Raw genomic sequence first — 24,596 nt, forward strand, 5'->3', positions numbered from 1 at the left:
TTCCACCATGTCAGGCAAGACTTCATCTTCTCGGAAATGGGGATCGAGACCGCTTCTAGCGTCTTGTCCTTTTTCCAGTGAAATGCTAGGTGATATTGAAGAGGACGGAGGTGTAGTCTTCCTAATGACACGAACTGTTCCAGGGATGATAGCGTCCCTATCAGACTCATCCACTTCCTGACTGAACATCGTTCCTTCTTCAGCATGCTCTGGATGCATAACTGGGCTTGGCTTGTTCTGGGGGCCGACGGAAAAGCCCGAAAAGCTAGACTGTGAATCTCCATCCCTAAATATACAATAGCTTGGGATGGGACCACTTGTGACTTTTCCATATTGACAAGGAGACCCAATTCCTTGGTCAGATCTAGAGTCCACTTTAGATCCTTCAGACAGCGACGACTGGAAGAAGCTCTGAGAAGCCAGTCGTCCAAATAGAGGGAGGCTTGGATGTCCGCTAAATGAAGGAATTTGGCTACATTCCTCATCAGCCTCGTAAACACAAGAGAAGCTGTGCTTAGGCCAAAGCACAGGGCTTGAAACTGGTAGACAACCTTTTCGAAAACGAATCTTAGAAAAGGTTGGGAGTCCGGGTGGATGGGGACGTGGAAGTAGGCGTCCCTTAGGTCTAACGAGACCATCCAGTCTTCCCTTCTGACCGCTGCTAGAACCGACTTTGTGGTCTCCATGGAGAACGTCTGCTTTGTGACAAAGACATTCAGCGCACTGACGTCTAGCACCGGCCTCCACCCTCCTGTCTTAGACACCAAGAAGAGACGGTTGTAGAATCCCGGGGTTTGATGGTCCAGGACTTTGACTACCGCTCCCTTCTCTAGTAAGAGAGACACTTCCTGTTTCAATGCTCGTCTCTTGTCTTCCTCTCTGTACCTGGGGGAGAGATCGATGGGAGACGTTGCTAGAGGGGGTTTTCGTACAAACGGGATCTTGTACCCCTCTCTGAGCAACTTCACAGATTGTGCATCTGCGCCTCTCTTTTCCCAGGTCTGCCAGAAGTTCTTGAGTCTGGCTCCCACTGCTGTCTGAAGAAGCTGGCAGTCAGACTCTGCCCTTAAAGGACTTGGTTCCTTTCTTCTTTCCACGTCTCCCTTCGGCACGAGCACCTCCTCTGCTGGAGGCTCTGCCACGAAAGGGCGGAATAAAACGGGACGCTGGAGTGTCCATCCTTGGTCTAGCTGACAAGGTAGGCAAAGGGGTGGCTTTGCGAGCAGAGGATGCAACAAGATCGTGAGTATCCTTCTGTATCAAAGAAGCGGCAATCTCCTTAATCAGGTCCTCTGGAAAAAGGCACTTGGAAAGAGGAGCAAACAGAAGTTCGGATCTCTGGCATGGTGTAACTCCAGCTGAAAGGAATGAGCATAGGTTTTCACGCTTCTTAAGGACTCCGGACACGAAAGATGCAGCAAGCTCATTCGACCCATCACGTACGGCCTTGTCCATGCAGGACATAATGAGCAAGGAAGTCTCCTTCTCCATCGGAGAGATCTTTCTACTAAGAGCTCCTAGACACCAGTCTAGGAAGTTAAAAACCTCGAAGGCTCTATAGATACCTTTCAAAAGGTGGTCCAGGTCCGAAGATGACCAACATATTTTAGAGCGTCTCATGGCTAGGCGGCGGGGAGAGTCTACAAGACTTGAGAAGTCGCCCTGGGCAGAGGCAGGAACTCCCAAGCCGAGAACTTCTCCCGTGGCATACCAGATGCTCGATCTAGAAGAGAGTCTAGCAGGGGGAAACGTAAAAGCTGTCTTCCCTAAACTCTTTTTGGACTGCAGCCATTCTCCTATCACCCGCAAAGCTCTCTTGGACGAGCGTGCGAGGCCGAGTCTAGTAAAGGCAGGGGTGGTTGACGGCATGCCTAACACAAATTCTGACGGAGGAGAGCGCGGAGCCACAGACACAAACTGGTCCGGAAACATCTCCTTGAACAGGGCCAAAACTTTCCTAAAGTCCAAAGAGGGTTGCGTAGACTTAGGCTCGTCCAGTTCTGAATGCGGTTCATCTACGTGTGCAGCACCATCATCATCAGAAAGTCCCTCATCCGAGTATTGATGAGGAAGCGGCAACGGAGTGGTAAACGGCTGGATAGCTGAGTCCGGTCGCACGGGTGCATGCGTGACTGAGCCGGACGCAATGTCATGGAACTGTTGCCCAGTCTGTGAGCTGGCAACAACCATAGCAGCGCGGGGACGCACAGCGGCTACTCCAGACTGTCTAGACTGATGTGGGTGCGCAGTGGCAACCACACTGGGTTGCGGAGGTTGACGCACCGCGTCAAAACAAAACAACTCTGACGGTTGTTGAACCTCACGGACGTCAACGGATACCTCCGTGCGTCGCTGAACGTCAACATGCGGCTGGCAGATCACACTGGAACGCATGGGTGGCGGAACTCTCTCAACTGGAGTGCGTGAGAAGGTTACCTCAGCGTCCCCAGGACGCACAACCGAACGTGTGGGTGGTTGTAGGCAAGGAGCTGCACTAGCTACTGGTGCGGCAGCAACCTTCTCCGCACGAAAGTCCTGCATAAGCGACGTTAGTTGCGACTGCATGTCTTGCAGTAAGGACCACTTAGGGTCTACAGGAGCAGGTGCGGCGACAGACGGTGTAACTGTCTGAAGCGGTACCGCTTTGCCTCTCTTAGGAGGTGAGCAGTCATCGGATGACTGCAGCGAGTCCGAACTGACCCAGTGGCTACAGCTGGGCCGTTGGACTTGCGCGGAAGGGACCGACTTGCGCTTTAACGGTCGTGAGACCTTGGTCCATGGTTTCTTGCGAGAAACCCCTTCCGAAGACGAGGTATAAATGGGCTCTGTCGTCTTTGTAAGGCAGGGGCGATCTTGGGTAGATACGCCCGATACCACGGAGGGAACGTCTGTTCGTTGATTAAAGCCTCTCGAACCCATTTGTCGTACGACATTGCTTCTCCCCTGGACTTGGGAGCTTGCAAGAGGTCCCGGACTAGGAGGACGACAGGCACGAACAGACGAACCCTCAAGCGCAACACTATCCACAACACTATCACTCACTTTAACACTTCCCACTGCACTTTTACGCTTCAGCTCCTTCACATCCGCCATGAGCTGATTACGGTCACTAGCCAGGGACTCAACTCTCTCACCCAGAGCTTGGATGGCACGCATCATATCAGCCATCGAAGGTTCCTGAGTGCCAGAAGGGGGATTAGGAGCAACCACTACAGGGGAAGGAATAGGTTGTGGGGCATGAGGAGAGGAAATGTCAATAGAACGAGAGGAACTTCTCCTAACTCTATCTCTCTCTAGCCTACGTGTATATTTTTGGAATTCGATAAAATCGAATTCCGAAAGCCCAACGCACTCCTCACATCGATCTTCCAATTGACAGGTTTTATCCCGACAATTGGAACAAACAGTGTGAGGGTCGATAGAGGCCTTCGGAAGACGCCTTGAACAGTCCCTAGCATTGCACTTCCTAAATTTTGGGACTTGTGAAGGGTCAGCCATTTTGAATTGGTCAATAGGGGAATTCAAAAACTATCAAAAAGTCATCAACAAAGAATCCGTAATCAAAAAGAGTTCAAGGAATTGCGAAGAGAAAGCCTGCACAGCGAAAGCTCAAAACTAGAATAGTGTACCTCACCAATTAGTTGTGAAAACAAATCCAGTTTAGCAACAGCGAATAAGCACGTCTTGTCGGTAGCACGACAGAGAGAAAATTGAGTTCTTTGTTTACATTGAGTACTGGGTATCTGGACGACAGATGGCGCTGTTGGGTACACCCGCAACCTGTGTAGCGATCGCTGGCGAATTTTACCTTAGAGTTTTCTGTCGAGCAACAGAGTTGCAGCTATTATAATCACCGTCTAAGTTAAATATTGGAAAAAAAGGAGTTGGTGTCATCTGACTATGTCCTTTTCCAAAGCACCTATTGGTACATATAATTCAGACTGATCCAAGTACAATAGATGTCAGTTGGTAATATTAGACTAAAAATCAGTTGTTGGCCCACAATGCATTTTAATTCTCAGAGAAGTCTTCAGTAATTTCAGAGCAGTAAGTCCTCCATTTCAGAGAGGCTTTTCATGTCTTACAGAATCTGTCTCATGCTAAACTTGTAAAATAAGTTTCTTGAAGAGCGGCAGAAAAAAAACCATAATGGTTTTTCCCCTTTTTGAATGCATAACAGAAACATTCAAATATGTAAGGACTTTAAAGTTTATTTTTTACTCTCCAGATAATTTTCAGTGAATCTTTATTGATAATCTGCAACACTTTTTGTTTTATTTTTATTAATACAATTTTTTCATTAAACTTGAAACTGAAAATGGGTAATAAGAAAATTTCCATTAAATTGTTCTTGCCTATGTCACCCACAAGTTATTTCTCTATCATTACAATATAGTGAATGATAAATCAAATGTCTCTCTACCAGTGAAGTCGGAAAAAAGTTGCAGATTCTATTCTTTTTCTTTAATGGGTTCAACATTTGAAGTACAGTAGTATGATGTCAGGGTAAAAGAAATTTGGGGACCTCTTTATTATCAGTATTGCAATAGGTGTGTTTGAAAGGATCTTGCTATATCTTTAAAGCATTATTGAGCTTTTAGAATTAATAATTTTCAATACTATCTGTGTGGTATTGGTTGTATGGTTTTATTCATATATACACTTTATATCACTTGATACATACTTTTAGGTAATGATTTTATGAACCAGTAAATTGGTTGACCTTTTACTAAAGGGCCTTCATACAAAAGCATCTTTTACTATGTTGTTTTTCACTTCAGGTGCTTTTGAAAGAAGATTCTTTAGACCAGTGTTAAAAATTACATGGATTACCCAGTCATAGGGAAAGTACCTCTATTGTTCTCATTTATTCATTGGAGCTATTTAATTGTCATACATAGATGAAAAGGAGTTTAAAAGCTCTTGACACTAGAAAACCTACTTCCCTTTTAGTACAGTATTTTATTGGTCTTACAGTATGGCAAAGTGTGACTTTATAGGCTGGATTGGAGGTTTGACTAGATCTTATTGAACCAGAAATTGTTTGCAAAGTTTAGGCAAGATTTGGAAGCAAGACTAGACTTGTCTAAGAGTTACCGTAATGGTTAACTGTATTTATGCATTATTCCTTCTCTTTTGTCCGTGTTTGTGATTTTCTTGCATTGAATATGTCTGCTTTTATATTTGCCAATAAATTGCATGTGGTAATGTGAAGTATAATCAACAAACAATTCCTATATCATGATGACCAATCCAACTCAATATTTTTTTTTCTACTCAGTACAGTACGGAATGGTTTTACTTTTTGTTATTGTTCTTGAAACTTTAGTGTTATGTAGTGCTTATAGTACTGTGTTTTCATTGGTTTTACTGATTACGTAAATATATGTATTGGGTAAAATAGAGTTTACTGTCTTACCTATATTCTCTGTAGTTTTTATAATTAACTGACTTGACCATCATACTGTACTTGCATTACACTTTATACCTAATTTATAATTTGCTGAAATTGTTATAAGAGAATCATTTTGAATTGTCTTAATTTTCATGTGTTTATTTCAGTGGGAAGCTTTCAGTTTGCCAGAGTTGAGCAACTTTTTGCGCATTTTGGATCGTGAGGAGGAGGAGTATCGTTGTCAAATTAAAGACAAGTATGCTCTACTCCGCAGACGAATAGGCAATATGTTAATCCAGAATTTCCCCTCAGCAGAGTAGACAATGAAATCTACTTGTAATTGGTTAGTATCTGTTTTCAGTATTGTCATTTAAAGTGAACTCTTGATTTTAATACATAATTAACCTTATTAAAAACAGGAATTTTATTTCGATTAGCGATCATTTGGGATTTGAATTCAAAGGTGGGTATTATTACAGGTAGCTTCTCTTTTTATGTTACCATTGATTTAGCATGTAATCTTGAGTATCTAATTCTAAAGTGAAATGGGAGAAAGACAAGTACCATATAAAGGTACTCCAATTCCTATATCTTTGAGGCCAAATAAATAACATGCTCATTAAATTCAACTGCATTAGTTTTCCTTTTATTTTTTATTACAAGTATTCTTACACCAACAATTTAATTCAACAAATATCCTCACTTATGCCCAAAAAGTCTTTGCAATGCTGGCAGATAGAATTTAAATGAATTCCAGGAAACTATAAACCATCTGCTTAGTCCTTTCAGTCCTATGGTGAAGAAAATTCTTATTTAGAGTATCACAACTAGTAAGCCCTGCACTCTGCATCCCGAATGGCCTGGAAATTTGATGCAGTGGGAGTTTTGCAGGATGCAGTGAAGAACTGAGCAATAATGGTGGTGGGGTAGTTTTCTCCCCTGCAGGTTTACCATAGCACTATGGCCAATTTAGAGCACCCAGACAATGATTGATACACTATTAGTCTATTACAGGCTGTATTTTTATTATTATTATTATTATTATTATTATTATTATTATTATTATTATTATTATTATTAGCAGCAAAGCTACAACCCTGGTTGGAAAAGAAGAATGCTATAAGCACAAGGGCTCCAAATAGCCTAACAAGGAAAGGAAATAAATAAACTAAATGAAGAATAAGAAATAAAATATATGAAATATCTTAAGATCAATAACAATGTTAAAATAATTTGTCATACAGTGATACCTCTACATATGATCTTAATTCGTTCCAGAAACTACTACATATGTTAAAACGATCATATGTTGGAGTAAATATTCCCATAAGAATACATGGTAATTGATTTAATTCGTTCCTCAGCCTAAAAACCCATAATAAATCCTTAATAAATGTCTGCACATAATTACACAATACATTAATATAATGCCTGTATAATAAATACATATTACAAACCAAAAAAAAGAATAACAATAATGAAATAATAAATAAAAAACGGGTTGTAATGTAACACTTTACCTTAGCGACAGGCCAGCGCAGGTGTAGGGACTTCTACGCAGGAGACGGAAGATCAGCGAGGAGGTAGGGACGGTGACTTTGTACGATAACGTGTACGATAACTTACACTACTACGTGAACTTTAACTTAACTTAGCTTATTTTTTTTTTTTTCATTTTTATGATTTTATATTTTTTTTTACATTTTTCTTTTCTTATTTTTAATTTTCATCACTTTCACTCAATTTGGTCTTCCTTTTCTTTGCTTCACTTTCTTTCTTTTCATCATGATCACTAGACCGTTTTAGTAGAGATTTTTTAAAGAAACTGTCGAGTGAAAGTTCCTTTGTACGGCTTTTAAGGATTTTTCTAAAATGCGTTAAGCAAACATCATCGAACTGCGCAACAACGCGGCAAACCTGAAGTTTCTGTGGGTGATGCTTGTCGATGAAATCAACAACGCGTTGATGATATGCCAACATCTGTTTTATTTCCGCCGTACCTAAGATTTCGCCTACCTCCTCGATCTCCTCCGACTCACTCAACTGCGCTTGGAACTCATCATGCTGCATGGCTTGCAGCTCCTTGAGTTCCTCGGTGGTGAGCTCTTCGTGATGGTCATCGACGAGTTCGGTGATGTCATCTTCATCCACCTCCAGACCCATGGACTTGCCAAGGGATACAATCTCTTCGACGTTTTCCTCGGTGGCAAGCACAGGTTCATTCTCGAGGCCAAAACCTTCGAAATCTCTGGGAGCAACAGCATCAGGCCAAAGCTTCTTCCAAGCAGAATTCAGGGTCCAACGAGTTACTCCCTCCCAAGCCTGATCAATGATCTTTAAGCAGTGCACGATATTGAAGTGGCTCCTCCAAAATTCACGCAAAGTTAAGTTGGTGCTTTGCGTGACATTAAAGCACTGCTTAAATAAGTGCTTGGTGTACAGCTTCTTAAAATTAGAGATGACTTGCTGGACCATGGGCTGGAGGATAGGGGTGGTATTCGGTGGTAGATACAACACCTTGATGAATTTGTATTCGTCGATGATATCATCTTCGAGTCCGGGGGGGTGAGCGGGTGCATTGTCCAAACAAAGCAAGCACTTCAAAGGCAAATTCCTTTCCTGAAGATACTTCTTGACAGCAGGGCCGAAAACTACGTTTACCAATTCCACAAAGATATGCCTAGTAACCCAAGCCTTAGAATTAGAATGCCATAGAACATGTAGCAGGTCTTTATTAATTCTATGTGCTTTAAATGCCCTAGGGTTTTCGGAATGGTAAACTAACAGAGGCTTAATTTTGCAGTCCCCGCTGGCGTTGGCACAAAGCGCAAGAGTCAACCGATCCTTCATTGGCTTATGTCCAGGCATTTTCTTCTCTTCAGCGGCAATGTACGTTCGACTAGGCATCTTTTTTCAAAACAGACCGGTTTCATCACAGTTGAAAACCTGCTGCTCTACGTAACCTTCCTCCGCCACGATGCTTTTGAACTTTTTAACAAAGTCTTTAGCAGCCTTAGTGTCCGAACTCAAAGCTTCTCCATGACGAACAACTGAATGAATCCCGGTCCGTTTCCTAAATTTCTCGAACCAACCTCGAGACGCCTTGAATTCCTTCGTCGTAGGATTGGCTGAACTCTCCCCCGCGTCACCCCGAGAGTGCGCCGCCTTCAAGTCACTGTAGATAGCGCTGGCCTTCTCACAAATGATCGTTTCCGTGATCGTATCGCCAACAATCACCTTGTCTTTGATCCATATTAACAAAAGTCGTTCTATCTCTTCAAGGGTAGGGCTACGACGTTTAGAAATAATCGTGATCCCCTTCGAAGGTTTCAGATTTAATGGCTGACTTCTGTTTTATGATCGTCGAGATCGTTGACATATTCCGGCCATATTGTTTAGCCAGATCGCTAACACGTACACCTCGCTCATGCTTTTCTATGATTTCCTGCTTTAATTCTAATGAAAGCATAGACTTCCTCTTTTTCTCACCACTGCTACTACTTCCTGAACCGAAACTAAGCTTTTTAGGACCCATGATTACGGAACACAGAAAACAACACGTAAAAAGGCAAGATAAAAAATTGTCAAAACTGAGCGAATAGAGGACAACCACACGATGCGCACGCGATGAGAGGACTGAGCAAGGTGACGCTCGATTGGCGTCCTTCCGATGTGCTGCCGTCTAGTGGCGTCAACAACAAACTACGCTGCACGCTTTCGAGAAAATTCCACGGGTAAGCGTATTGTTTACGTTGTATGTTGGAGCAACACTTCGTATGTTGATACAGAAAAAGGTCAAATTTTACTTCGTATGTTGGGACAATCGTATGTAGAGGTTCCACTATATAAATTGTGAAGAGACTTATATCAGCCTGTTCAATATAAAAACATCATCCAGGTGCCGTATCCCCAAGGATGTCGGCAATCATTGCTCGCCATTCTTCTCTATTTCCGGCTCTCTGAAGCAACCCAATTGCAGATATTCTTTCTCCAGTTATTTTCACCAATCCATCCATTTTTGTCTAGTTCTTCCTTTCAGCCTCCTTCCATTGATTTTACCAGTGAGAGAGAGATGATCTAATTTATGTCTTCTCACTATGTGACCCACACACCGCATTTACCTACCTCTCGCTGAAGCTGAAAGCTCTCTTTCAACTTGCACCCTCTCCAATACCTCATTAGTTTTCTTCTCAGTCCTTGATATTTTTAGCATTCTTCTCCAAAACCACATTGTCCAAAACCACATTGCTGCAGCCTGTAACCTTTCCTTGTTTGCTTTCCTCAAGGTCCCAGTTACACAGCCATACAACAGCACACACCAAACAAAACATTTCACAACCCTCCTTAGATTCATAAATATTTTCACTCTTTACTAAGGAGACCCACCCTTAGGTGGGTGGAAGTCCAAAAACCCAACTAGCTGGGAACTCTATCTGGGGTGCGACCCTGAGCTCATATGAACATAAGAGGGGTACCCTCGCTAACTCTTGGTATAAAATGTGTGGAAACTTAAGCAAATGTGACCTGACCAGGTAAGGATATTGGAGTGAATGGCACTACTTTTACTTAACCTAGACATTGCCCAACTCCCCCTCGTATGGAGGACGGGGACATAAAATAAATAACATATTTCAGGCTACACAAGTGATATGAGTATTACCTGCAGTCAGAGGTAGGGCTACTTGCAGTTCTCCAGCTGCTGTTCCCCAAGAGAGGGAAAGATTAAGGAAGAAAAGGCCAGTCTCTCTGTCCATTCATCCCAGAATAACACCAGGTAACGTCGGCCCTCGACCGACTGCTACTTGTCCTGTAAGGGAGCTAAAGTAGCTTACACCACCTGTAGTGCTGCTACCACAGGACCTATGGAGAATGTATTCAGGCTCCTGTGGGTTACATCTTGCACTTAGTAGGCTGTGAAGGTGTTTTTACGTGATCAGACACCTGCTTATAGGATTTGCCCCACAGAGAAGTTCCTTTTTATATACCAGGGATGTACCAACTCCCCTATCATTGCAAGCACTGAGTCTCCGCTCTCTTGGGGGAGAGTCAAGATTCAATGCTCGTTCAATGACCAGGTGAATCCAAGTTGAGATCATATTTTCAGTGACTTCTTTTGACCCAGACTGTGCTGACAAATAGTTGGTTGACATGCTGGCAAGCTCCAGGAGTTCATTTGAGATAGCACCTTATCACTCTCACAGGACACGGTAACAGTTGATCATGATCATTGGTTATATGACTGAGACTCGATATCAGGAAGGGCCCAAACCTAGGGCCCACTACATCTGAATTTCGAGTCTTAGCAATGAACTCAGTGACGAAGTTGAGCTTGAGCATTACTTGTCCCCATCCCCTTGATTGGGCAATGTGGTAGGAAAGATCATGCCAAGGAGAGGAGGAAACCAGTCTTGAGAGTCAAGTCACAAACTGAGGACTGACATAGCGATTCATAAGGGAGTGTAGTACATGAACTACATTCCAAGGAGGTGGTCTACTCCCGATTGGGGGCAGGTAAGTTCAAAACTTTGTATGAGAGACAATTCCGTTGAGGAGGAAATGTTAATTCCATTCAGCCTAAAGACAAGGCTCAAGTCCATGCGGTAGCCTTTCACCACTGAGACCAAGCAGTTTTCCCTCCCTGTAGTACAATAAGAATGCCACTATCATTGGAATAGTGGCATCAAGAGAAGCAAGATTCCTTCCGCAACATCAATCACTGAAGGCAGCCCACTTTGACTGATTAATGGAGATAGACCACTTACAGAGATACCCAGTTCTCCTTTTCACCAGTGCTTGAGAAAAGGCTCTTTACACAAGATGCTGGATAACCCCCAGGCATTAAATCGTAGGGAAGCGACTGCTTTGTGGTATGGTCTCTATGTGAGGTTGTTTGAAGAGACTGGGAAAGCTGTCTTGGTACCTTTGTGAGCATAAGTAGAAGGTCCGAGTACCATTCTGCACAGCTATCAGGGAATGAGAGGTCCTGCAATACCCTTGCCTTTTTAATAAGTCTCCTTATCAGACAGAAGGGGGGAACGCGTAGACGTCGAGGTTGTCCCACGGATATTGAAAGGCATCTTGGAGAGCTGCCTGGGGATACGGTACAGTACTGGCAATCGGTAAGCCAGAAGCTTCTGTTTCAGGTACGTCTATCATTGGCAAACCCCACAAAATTAAGACTGTTGGCTATCCGAGGAAGCAAAGACCAATTGAATCCAACTATACAGGTCTTCTTGCTCAGATTTTTGGCAAGGATGGTTTTCTTGCTCGGAATGAAACAGGCTGACTGGGTGATCGAGTTGTCTCCCATCCATCCCAGTCTTTCCACAGCCAGATGACATAGCTGATGTGAAAAAGTATCTCGTTTATTTAGATAAGCCACTACCGTCATGATGTCACTCATCAACATTACTTAGTGTCTTCTTGGAAGTGCTTAAGAACCAGGAATGCTGCCCTCATTTCTAGGAGTTTTATGAGGCTCCCCACTGTTCTTGATGAATCCGTGAAGAGCCTCAAATCTTGGGGAAGAGAGAGAAGATCTACTCCCCTAGGAGGTTAGTATCGTCTACCCACCAACCCAGGTCTCTCTTTTGCTCTGAGGCTATCAAAACTTAAAAGTCTGGAGGATTCCTGTGCTGAGATCAATATTTTTCAGTTGCCAATGGAAAGAACGAATACGTAATCAGTCGTTGTATACCAGACATTCCAGGGAGGTTAGGTGCCCTAACAAGCATAGCCATAGGTGTGCTTGTAGCAAGACTTGCTTCACTTCAGGAAGGGACTTGCCACTTCCATTAGTCTCTATTCTGTCTTGGGATGGAAAAACTTTGTCTAATTGGGTGTTTATTTGCATCCAGAGATATACCAGGTTTTAAGATGGTTGCAGAGAAGACTTCTCATGATTTATTACGATTCCCAGATTGTGACAAAATGTGAGGAGCCTGTCTTGGTGGAGATGGGTCTCCACCAGTGCTGTTAGAATCATAGAATCAGCCAGTCGTCTAGATAGCTTAATAGACAAATGCCGTTGGTGTCATGTCTCCAGGTTGAAACTAGATTCAACACTTGGGATGTTGTAGACAGGTCGAAGCACAGCACCTTGAACTGGTATATTTTCTGGTGAAGGATGAATTTTAGGTACTTGTTTGACAATGGATGGATTGGGATCTAGAAGTATGCATCTTTGAGATCCAGTGTTATCATGAAATTGATAGGTCTGACAGCCTGTCTTAACATATTGGGTGTCTCCATTTTGAACTGGGTTTGCAGACCAAACCCGTTCAGGGCAGAGAGGTCGATGATCGGTCTCCAGACGCCTAGGAGCTCTTGGAGAGAATCTTTCTCCAGTTGGACTAACGCCTGAAGGGTAAGATGTTTCGCTGATCCCTTCACTTAGAAGCAAGACATCACTGGATGAGTCAACGAAGGGGAGAGAGAACGAATGGAACGTGGTACCCTGCACAGAGATTGGAGACCGTCCAAGGTTTGGCCCCATGGAACTCCCATCTCTGCAACCTGTGCTTCAGGCATCCTCCCACCAGTGGATTGCCAGGATGAATGGGCCCATAGTGAGAACGACCATGTCTTCCACCTCTATCCCCAAGAACCTTGCCATGAAAGGGCTACTTCAGGACTTACTTGTCAGTTGGTGGGGGACAATCTCGGTGCCGATGTCAGTTGGTGGGGGACAATCTCGGTGCCGAAGAGTAAGGGTAAGATGTCACTGCCCTATGGATGAGGGAGTCATGACTCGTCTTCCTCCAGTGCTCCACCAACGAGTTGTGTAACTTGAGTGCCTCTCTCTTCAGCAATTGCCTTGGGGATAATGAGATAACAGAGTCATGCCTTCTCTAAATCCAGTTCGTCCACTGGTTGGCCAGATTATGGGCAAGGAACTCAATGGCCCTCACTCCGGAAAGCAAGAGGGTGTTTATTGCTTTCCGCTTTTCTGAATTGGCCAAATCCTCATCGGGGATGAGAAAGCCTAACAAACCAGACCAGTAGTTGATCCAGGAAGAGGCTTACAATGAATTCTTTGCAATCTGTTCCAAGTTTGTGGCCTCTGCCGCCGAGAGTCACCGACTGTCCTGTCAATTTGTCAAGAGTGATATTGAGAGTTAGAGCCAAAAAATTTTCAAATATAAAGGCAAAGGAGAGGGATCATCTTTTAATATCTCATAATACTTCCGCTGCCATACGAACAGACTAAGAAGCAGATTCAATAAATGCCCAGCTCTAGGAGAGTTTGAAGTCCTACCTAGCAACTTGGGAGAAGACATTCTTCCCTGCTCCTAGGATGATGGAGCTGGAACCGGCTCGCTAACTGGTTTTTTATAGCCTCGAGTTCTCTAGACCATGGTGCATCATTCACAAACAAAGGGACAGCCGCAGGAACCCTAACAGGCGAGTGTTCGTCAACACGCTGATCATGATCAGTTGCCTCTCTTGGCGAACAAACTTAAGTACGTGTGTGCACTACTGAGGTAACGCGGTCGGAGAAGGGAGCAGACCTTCATCAGTGGGAGGAGCTCGCCCACCCGCCTCACCAGCACATGGTGGGAGAGTGTGCATTGACACACAAGACTCTCCCTCCCACTCAACTAGGCCTAGTTCATCCGCGAGACATAGCATTGTAGACAGGAGCGCAATTCTGCAAGAGGTTGATGAACTGCCTTGTCTACTACAGGAGGAGTTACGTGCTCAGATGGAAGTGAGCAAGGGAGAGAGAGCTTGTTTGCGAACGCTCGCTGCCATCATTCACGTGAAGTTAGAACAAGCAGGCTCTACCCCATGGGGAGTTGAAGCCCGAGGCAATAATTTCGAAGGGCTATGCCTCACAAGATTCGTCAAGACTTGTGCCAAGGCAAGCTGCTGCGACTGCAAGTGGTCAATGGCTGCCATCATCTGGATGCTCCAAAGAGCTGGAGCAAGACTTAAACGAATCTAATGCTTACAAGGTCATGATAGGACGCCCTTTCGCATCGGCAAGAAGGGTAACTGGCCTTGTAGGGTGGAGGAACAGAGCGTTTCGTTGGCTTTGGAACAATGTGCTGACCAAGCTCAGGTCACTCAGCACACTGAGAAGCTCAGGTTGCTCAGCACACTTGAGAAAACTCAGGTCACTCGGTACTCAGCTGGCATGCCCACCCCGGGGGATCACAAGCTTGGCCGGAACCGGAACCCAGCCAGCATCTCCTCAGGTGCCAAGAAGTTGCAGAGAAATCTTCAGTGAAGGACACGAGTCACTCTGTAGGGAACTCCACTCGAGATGCTAGGCGTGGGGAAGGCCGTTGCCAACCCGTGCAGAGGCAGATGTGCACTCTCTCTGATCCCCAAGGAAGGCCAAAGTTGATGTATGGCATCTTTTAAAAGATAAACTCGCCTTCGGCTGTGGGCGCTACCACTTTGCTAGGGGCAGCGACGGAGCCCTCCGTACATGAGGGTTTTCTGTGGGTCAAATGGTCATCACACTCTTATTCGTTCGTCCTCCAGAGGAGACTGAACAAGTAGTCAGCGGGTGGTGGACGAGATGCCATAGTAAGAAGTCGGGATTTCTTTGACCTTGAGGACAACACTGAGGGAAGTAGAATCCCTTTTAGACTTCTTCCGTTGCCTACTGTACCGTCCCACTGGGAGGATGGCCACTGTGACACTCCACAGGGAGACAACCAAGTGCAGGAGTGTCGTCTGCACTCAGGATAAAGGGAATGAGGATCAGTCTCCCGAGACGACATTAAGGTCCTACAAGAGCAACCTTCGATGCCAGGGCAAACCCACATATTAGCAGCCCTCATTAAGACCAGACACACCTGCAAAATGAAAAGGAAAACAAAGGGAGTGTACTGCCAGTTCTTTATATAGGATTTTACAGGAGAGAGTGAGAGCATGTTTTCTCTTCAACAACCCAAAAACAAAAGTGGATAAATAGACCATGTGAGTGTGTGAGCAGGTTGGTTGGTTTACCCCTGCTAAATAGCAGCGGGTCGTTTACCTTGTTTAAAAAATTTATGGCTAGTTTCTAGCTATGCCAGAACCATATATCCATAGTAAGAGCGAATGGTTTGTATTTGTGTAGGATTTTCCTTCAAACTCCTCTTTTCTCTTTCATTTATTATTTACGTACATGAAATTTTTACAAAATATGTTAGAATATCAATGGAAAGATTTTGTGGAATGATGATTAAATTAAAATGCCCACAAAAAAGGTCCTGGGTATTGAGGGCCAAATTAGTAATTAGTGCTTAATTACACTTAAATGTTTTTTCTTTATTTTACTTTTCAGGTCACATTCACATAAAACAAGTATGTTCAGGTTAACTGAGAATCCAGAAGTATTGCAAGTTAACAAAGTACTATTACTGTACCTACATTGCTTCAAGGAAGAAATTTCAATGCATTTTTATTTATTGTATATGTTGGCATTTAGAATCAGTTTGCCTTAACCAAAGAATATGCTTTACCTGTGAAGGCTTAAGTAATGATTGTCATTTACTCAACTTTGGTTTGTTGGATAAGTTTCATGGCAAATTAGCCTATCTATAGGCAAAGCATAAGTTGATTTGCAAGAAACGTGATTTATGAATATCGTACAAGTACTGCCTTTCATTGTGATAAGTGTCGTAAGTAATAACATGAGTGTATATAGTACAGTACTGTAACTACATCAAAATGATCATGCATTTTATTTAGATTTTTAAGGAAGTGACTGCAAGACACCCAAGAACATCAAAATATTAAGGTTGTGCCATTAATTGTTCATTGATGTAATAGATTTTTTTCATTATATGGAAATGGAAAATTATGTCATAATGTCAGACAATAAATTTCTCAATTTTTTTAATCACACTTTTAAAATACCTGTTTTTCATATACAGTATTCTAGGGACCAATACCATCAGTCAGATATAAATTGTGAGATACGATGATGATGCGTCACATATTTGCCAATGTATTGAATATGTTTTGTTATAGCTTGTTATATCTTTGTTGTCATACTGTATAAAGAAAGTACTGTACTGTTTATTTGTTCAGGAATTATTTGGATATTTATTTATACAGGCTCCAGCTTGTTATATCTTTTTCATACTGTATAAAAAAAGCACTGTATTGTTTATTTGTTCTGAAATAATTTAGTTATTTATTGTAAGCGGTATAAAATAGGACAATGTTAAAAATGGGGATTACAGTGTGGAATTGACTGAAATATGAACAATATGTATTACCAACTTTAGGAATCCTACGTATAAAACTGTTTCAAATATAAGGTAATTTACCTTTTGGACATGGATAGGAGGTAGAGCACAGTGAAAATTTGAATCTTAAATTGTCTTCATAATGAGACATAACTTGGTGAATATAGTTCTTATAGGTAGGTACTACTTAATGCAATGTGAATACTAGTCAAAAAGAAATATTTTAGCCATAATGAGGGAGTCCTTTGGTTAGAAATTGATATTACTGGTGAGACCTTATGTACCTCCCCCACTGGTAATCTAATCTTACTGTCTGTTTTCTTAGCATTCTATAACTGAAGTCTTTAGACACGTATAGGAATCCCAATTGCAGGAAATCTTTACTTACCAACTTCAACCAAGATCTGTAATATTGCAGGTTAATCATAATTTCTATCTGAAAAGCCTAAAAGGTACCATGTACAGATACTGAGATGTAATGACTATTTTGTAATCAAATATAAGATGACAGTATTTACACTTTGCTTTTCTATATTTATTTCAACCCAGTTATCAACAGATACCATACATATGTGACTGTGCCCAATGTTTCAATCATGTCAGTAGTGTGGGCCTACAGCAGTGAAACCCTAATTCATATTTGATAGATATGTTGTTTGTTATAAAATTATATCAAACAATATTACAAAATCATAAAATTTATTTTTCCTAACTATACAAACCTAAAACCTTTATTATGAGAATTGATTCAAGCGCAGCTTGAACTTGGCAGTTACAAACTTATAACGAGGTGTCGGCAATAGCTGATTGTTAGTGGCTGCTGAAGGGGAGGCCCCACCCCTTCTGCTTGTACACTGAAATGTCACCTTGATTTCGTCTGAGACTTTAGGGGGAAGGTGAAGGTGGGAACTTAAGATTGAATAGTTAGGAAAATAAATATTTTAAAAGTATTTTGTATTTTTCCTAACTACAGTTGGCCCTTAGTCTTTGTGGGGGTTAGGTGACATAGACAGGCACAAAAATAGAGAATCCTCAAATGCTTGCAGTCCTAGGGTGGATTAACTCGTAACCTACCAACTGACTGCCCACTGCCTGAGCAGCCCGCTGTACTGTACTATACGGTATTATTTTTTTTCACAGAATATGTATTGAAATACTGTATGAACACACTTCAGTAGCGAATCATCGCCCCACACATACATTACAGTACTATATTATCATCATTTCCAGAACTATTCTTAATCAACGTGTTTTTTAATGTACAATTATATTTAAACAATACCATAATGTATAGTTTTTTCAAAAGGGGTATAACACCTAAAAAACAATCATGATATGGCAAACAAACGGATTTTGATGTAGGAAAAATCTATTTTTGGGTGAAATAGCCATGTCATCCGGATGGAAGGTCCCTTCGGCAGCTTCCTACTGCGAGTGATATTACAAGAGAATTACCATCAGGTATCACGGGGTTCTAACCCCCGGAACGACTATCCGAACATATCGTATATAATCAGGGACGTATCCGTTGATAACCATGGATATCTGCACCCCAACAGACTTTACCTAGTCTAGTCAACTAGGGGAAAGGATAAGTGAGGAGCCGTTACATATTATTAATTGAGTAAGAACATCTTTTAAATATACGTATATTATCATCACACACAGATACTGTGAGGGTACCTCTGGCAAAGTCAGGTATAATAAATCATTCATTGGGGAAGAAGTTTGGATAAACCATACTCCGAGCAGAGGTCCTGATAATCCTGCTCCTCAAACGTGCTCCTTGTAGTGTAGGGCAAGTGATTACAGGAGCACCAAAAAAATCTAGCCTGAGGAATGGAATAGAGTGGCATATAGGATTAAGACTTAACACCAAGCACTGTCACCCAAATGGAGAAGGTACCAGAAAATACTTCCTAAGCTTATTTTTCTTTTCCTTAAACAAGTCTCAATCGAAAGGCAACAACACATGACACTAAACACAGTGGTACTCACCCAACACAGTACAAGCCATATGAGGTGCTACAGTAATTTTAATACAGACTTACCTGATATTCACTGATTTCTTTTAATCCATACTATGAAGTATAGCACTAATCGTCAAAAGGACATTAGCAGCTAGACATGTGAATAAGATGGCAGCTGAAGTAATAGTGGCTTGACTATGTCAGGACCAGTGGATGGATTAACTCGGGTCTACCTGTTGCGAGCTATCCACCTTCTTAAAGATTAGGCAGAAGATACTCCTCTGTTAAAAGATAAAGATCTTTATTTGTCTTAGAACAATTAAAAATTAAGAAAATCTAATTGACTTTCACACAAGTTAAAATATTTGGTAATAAAACTGGCATATTTATAAAAAGCTTACAAAACTTTAATTTATTGATAATCTATACATATAATTTTTTGTACACATGGACAAAAAAGAGCAATTCTTGTGATAAAAGAATTCTAGGATGCTCTTTCTTTACATAAACACTAGAGCACTCATACTTAAATCTTTAATAAATCAACCATTACAATTTTTGTCAGATATTAGTTTCAGTCAAGGAACTGTCTTACACTGAAAATTTCTCAAGAATAATACTTCCACCACTGCTACAACCATGACAACATAATAATCATACTTCATTAACAATCATCACTGACTCCTCAGCTTCTTCCGTTTCAGCTTGCACTTCCTCGTCAGAGTCATACCGTGCCCCTGTATCTGGCGGAAGCTCATGTGTTTGCATAGAGCCAGGTCCAGCTTGTAATGAGACAAGTGCATTGATAGAAGCACACACATTGGAGTAGAGTTCATGAACCAAATTACTCATATGAGTAACATCTTTAACTATTACTGGTTTACCCTCTGGAGGTTGAGTGTTTGGACGAGTGCAAGGAATGTTTTCCCAAGGTGCCAGCTGCAGTTGTAATGGTCTTCTTGTTAAAAGAGAAAAAGCGGGTTGAAGTTCATAGCAATTTTTGAACAGTGAAACTCGAGCAAAAATATAAAGGCCAAGCCTAGCACGAGACATTGCCACAACCAAACGACGTACATCTCTTAAATGACCGACAGCACGGGTCCTAACAAGAGAGAGAAGAATGTAATCATTTTGTTGACCTTGATACTTATCCACTGTGCTTATCTTATGTGGGCGACCAAATATTGGGTTGCGAGCACATCTCTGCTCAACTACATCTCGAAGCAATTCTTTTTGCCCATTGTAAGTGGTCAATAAGGAAATTTTGGATGCAGGATACCCAAGAAGTCTCATATACATGTACAAATGAACTACATATTCTGCTTCAGCCAAATTCTGATAAAAATACTTTCTGGGTTCTGTTTCTCCCCGCCCTTCCAAATTCTCAACATTAATAAGCTGATAGTCAAACCACACTCCGGCATTAGCTACTTGAAATTCCGGCCAAGCTGTAACATGGGGCAAGTCACCTAACCTCTCATATCGCCAATTATATAGAGCACAGATGGAAGGACGAGCTCGACCTTGCGCATCCAGCTGAATAGTTGGCACACCAAGTCGGACAAAACGTGTAAATAAACTTTGCTCACAATTGCTGTACTTCTGGAAAGCCATATTCTTTATTACAGGTGGTAACTGATGATGATCTCCAATCATGACCCACCTTTTAAGCCTATTACGTCCATCCTCGGGGTTTTGCAAAAGTAAAGGAATAAAAGTTTCAATTTCGAGGATTTGAGCACTTTCCTCCATCAAAATGTTATCAAACTGAAATCCTAGATCAACAAGCTCCCTTCGTTTAAGGGCTGCATGGGTACAAGTCATAGCAATGATCTTGGCCTCTTTGACGAGCAAGTACCGAGTTCGATCTAATCCACTTCTCAACATTTCAAATGCACGGAATTCTTTCAGCTGCGTAAAAATGTTTTCAAGATATCTGAAACAACCTTCAGCTATCTCCATGTCCTCCTCATAACCTTTACCATGAAAGAGAGGCTGAGGAGCATTGCTAAAGAACACATGAAATGGAAATAGGTCATTAATTTGAGAAACATTTACTGGTTTTCCCGGTGTGGCTGTTACCCTACTAATGTATCGTTCCCACCTGGCTAGAACGTGCTGCAAAAAAAAGTATCCTGCTGTTTCACATGATGCACCCATTTCTCCAGCTACACCTAAAGATTCTTTAAGTCGAGTAACCTCATCTAACAGCTCCAAACGTTTGCTCAGTACATAATTAACTCGGCCATACCTGCTGAAGTCTTTTTCAGTTTCCAGTGCCTCTTCTCCATGACCTAAACGCAGCAAATGCCTTTCATCAACATCCAATGCAATAACTTTTTCAAAAAGTTGATTGAGCGCCTGATTTGAGTGGGTCACGACAAGAGTACGTTCAGCTGGATTGTTATGGTAAATGTTAGAAATAATTTGAACTGCCACGTCAGTCTTTCCTGTTCCAGGGGGTCCAACAACCATAGTAAGCCCAGGCTGCATACCAGATCTGATAGCCTCAACTTGAGTAGGTGTAAACTTCACTCTATTTTTACGGGGAACAGTATAAGGATAAGGACCACGATTTGGTATAACGTATGGCTCGACATGAATGACTTTCGATTCTTTGACCTCTTCATCGGCTGTACGTTTAGCAGATTTTTGATCTTCAAAGGTCAATTTGAATGGCGGTTCCATACTTGCAGATTCCTTACCTACAATTGTATTACCTGGAAAACTTTCTTTTAAGTGATCATGGTTCAAAAATGTGTCATTAAAATCCAATGTTGACAAAGCATTTTCTCTTTTAGAATAATGAGCAGCTCCAGGATTTCCATAACCTAAAATTATATCCAATAACCAATCTGGTACAACACATCGGGTATTCATCAAGTCACGAATAGTTTCCAGTACGGCCTTGAAATTATTTTCCTTTGGCCTCCTCCTCATTAATATATTAAAGGTTTCATAAACATCTTCCTGATTCTCACTCAACTTTATATTATCCATATCAATTTTATATTGATTGCAATCGAGCCAAACGCGATAAGTTCTGGTTTCACCCTTTAATTCTGGCTTTGGTTCTGGCCCTTCTTCAATAACCCTTCCATTTTCATCAAGCATACCTTCTACCTCACATCCACGAACATACTTGATTCCCCATTCTTCAGGAAAATAACCATTTGGATTTGGATATTCTTTTGGGTGGCTTATTGAAAGTATAAGGCAAACATCATGTTTCCTAAGAGCTTCCCACTCATTCTTTATTTCTCTCCTCACGCTCAAATTCACAGTTATGTCGGCACGTACTCTCGATGGTTTATCCTCCCCGACATTTGGCTTGGCTACTTCACACACAGCAAAGTTCACAATTTGCTGTGCCATTCGAGCCCATCCCCTAAAGACTACGTTTCCCATTTCAGATTCCCAGGGGTTCAATCTCATGACTATATCCTCAATATCTTGTCGAATTTCATAGGTTGACTCGAGTCTAAAAAGATCAAAATTTCTTAACAAATAGTCATGAAGAGTAAGAAACTGGAGATTCAGTTTGGGTAAAGCTAAACAAGCATCTCCAGAAAAGTATTCTGAGGGAACAATATTATCATCCCAAATGATGGTCTCAACTGGATATAATGGCATTCTATTTATTGCTTCAAGTTGTGAAATACGACGCTGATATTTCCAAAGAATAATTTCTATCAGGAATTTTCTGTCGGTTTCCCCTTCATCCTCTTTGGGCAAGAGATGCATCAAATGACAAAGATTTTGTAATTCTGCATCTTCCAACTGCTCAATGAACTGTCGTAAAGTATTCGCATCATCAACTGCAGCCACACTAGAAAAACTAAATTGTGTCAAGCTAGGAAAATGTTTGAATGTTGTACTCTGCAACTGCTTAATTTGATCATAGTGAATTTTCATGACATCTAAATCTGACAGGGGCTGTCCTGTATTATCATTTATCTCAAACTGACCAAAGACTTTCATTATATACAATAACTGTGAAAAGAGCTTGCCATCTTCATGATTTGCAAGAGCCGACAACTGGCATTTTACAAGAAAATTGCTTGAATGAAGAAGCGTATTAAAAAATCTACGTGTAGGTAGCTGAGACTCTAGATCAATCATCAATTCTAAGAATCTTTCACAATAATGCACAATATCTTCATTTGCCTCAGCCTCGGTACTTTGAATTTGAGATAACTTTTTCAAGAATTGTTGCATAAGAGAGTATAAGAATTTAGTGTCAAAATCAAAATTTTCCAATTCAGTACCTTGCAGCTTTTTTCTGTGTCTAGCCGTTCTTTTTATGGCTTTACTCCAATTTGGAAACTCTCTCAAAACATTTTGCATTTGACCTTCTGACAAACATTCTAATATATTGTAAGATACCGTATGGCTAATGCCATCTCGTATCAAGTCTGTCTCGATACTGTTGTAAAGATGATTTAAAAACACTATCATATGAGTCTGTTCCTTCACGGTAAATGTCGAACCATCGTCTAAGCAAGCTTTCATCAAGTGTCGTAAAAAGCTTGGAAAAGGAGTGGGATGTTTAACAAACGAGTCCCAAGCTGGCACTCGTTCACGGAACTTTTCATTGACTAAAATGACAACTAACATAAGATGTGCAGGAGAAGCCTCTCCTGAGTAATTGGGCCACACATAGTTTTCTAAAAACTGACTCAATTCCAGCACAACAATACGTCGATTAGAAAAGTCAGTGGCTCTAACTTCACTCTCATAAACATCTTCTATTATCTGATGATCATAAGGAAGATGAGCATCCTTGGTATCTGGAGACCAGTACTGTTGGGCTAAGAATGTAACCCGATCAGCACTGATCTGGTCAACAGTAAGTCCTTTCATTCTTGAAGACAGCGTTCCTCAAGCAGCATTCTAGAAATCTGAAAAATAAATTATCAGCTTAGTTTTCTGTGTAACAGTTTCTACACTGTAGTATACTATACTGTACAATACAATACTTTGAATATTGTATTCTAAATTATTCAGCTTCCATGCATTCTAACTTTACTGTATTCAAGCAAATAGCAAATGACAATAAAGGCAAGCCATTTACAAATAAAAAACTCCATTAGAAAAATTTATGATAGGGAAATTTCTCTAATGTAATTTATTAATACAATTCAATGATCGACTAATATTCATAACTTAATTTTTTATATTTGTAAGCTTTGCAACAACATGAAAAAATATCACAAATTTTAAAAGTAATTTGTAAATTTCCTAACTATATAAACCTAAGTCCTCTAATTAGGACGTTGATTCAAGTGCAGCCGGAACCCGGCAGTTAAAACCTAAAACATGGTGCAGGGGCAGTTACCGGTAATTACCAGTCACTTTGATTACATCCAAGAATTTCAGAGGGAGGTGCTGACAGGAAGTTAAATTAAAGAACTCCAGTTTGTATAGTTGAGAACTATACAAATTACTGGGTACTTTCAAACTTGTGATTAGTTCCTACATGATTACAAACTCTTGTCCTTTAATTAGGAAACTCATCCTTGAGTGGGAGGAAGCTCCTTTTACCAAACTGGTTGGCTAAAATCTTGGGATTTCAGATCTCTGACCTGATATGTTGCGGACATCTCACGAACCTGGGTCAAAAGTGCCGTCAGGTTGACTACCCAGGCAAGCAAGGCTGAGCAACAGAAAATATCTTTTCTTAGACTGGTAAGTCTGTCAGGTAAGATATAAACAACTTGATGGGTCTGCCTGAACATATCCATCCTCCACCTCGTAAGGAGGAAGATGGAATGAACATGTCTATTTAATATCAATAGAAAAGCTGGTTACTAAAAATGAGGCTTACCTATAACTATCTCCTTCCACCTACATAGGATTCCAACAGCTATACCACAGGAGAGGGGAAGAAGAGAAAAAGAGAGGACAGACCTCCTCACTTTCAATCTAGAATTACATTGTGACAACTATCTTAGACATGATACATCTAGTTCTGTAAAGGAGGTAGGGTCACTACCCCATTTGCTGAGCAGCAATCACAGATCAAAGTGAAAACATGTC

At 41.4% G+C, this 24,596-nt stretch overlaps 2 protein-coding genes and 1 pseudogene across 2 annotated transcripts in view; 1 reads left to right on the forward strand and 2 right to left on the reverse strand.

Annotated features, from left to right (window-relative positions):
- Positions 1-17,181, forward strand: part of LOC137631638 (ras association domain-containing protein 1 homolog) — a 137,686-nt gene extending 120,505 nt beyond the window's left edge. The window contains exons 7-8 of the mRNA XM_068363511.1: positions 5,563-5,738; positions 15,678-17,181. Coding sequence (XP_068219612.1) covers positions 5,563-5,715 — 153 coding nt within the window. The 3' untranslated portion in view covers positions 5,716-5,738; positions 15,678-17,181. The remainder of the gene's footprint in view (positions 1-5,562; positions 5,739-15,677) is intronic.
- LOC137631832 (uncharacterized) overlaps positions 1-24,596 on the reverse strand; it is a 278,258-nt gene that overhangs the window by 154,554 nt on the left and 99,108 nt on the right. The window lies entirely within an intron of this gene.
- Positions 18,901-23,455, reverse strand: LOC137631833 (RNA helicase aquarius pseudogene; annotated as a pseudogene).

Source organism: Palaemon carinicauda, chromosome 40 (assembly GCF_036898095.1).
Source record: "Palaemon carinicauda isolate YSFRI2023 chromosome 40, ASM3689809v2, whole genome shotgun sequence".
In the NCBI taxonomy this organism is placed as follows: Eukaryota; Metazoa; Arthropoda; class Malacostraca; order Decapoda; family Palaemonidae; genus Palaemon; species Palaemon carinicauda.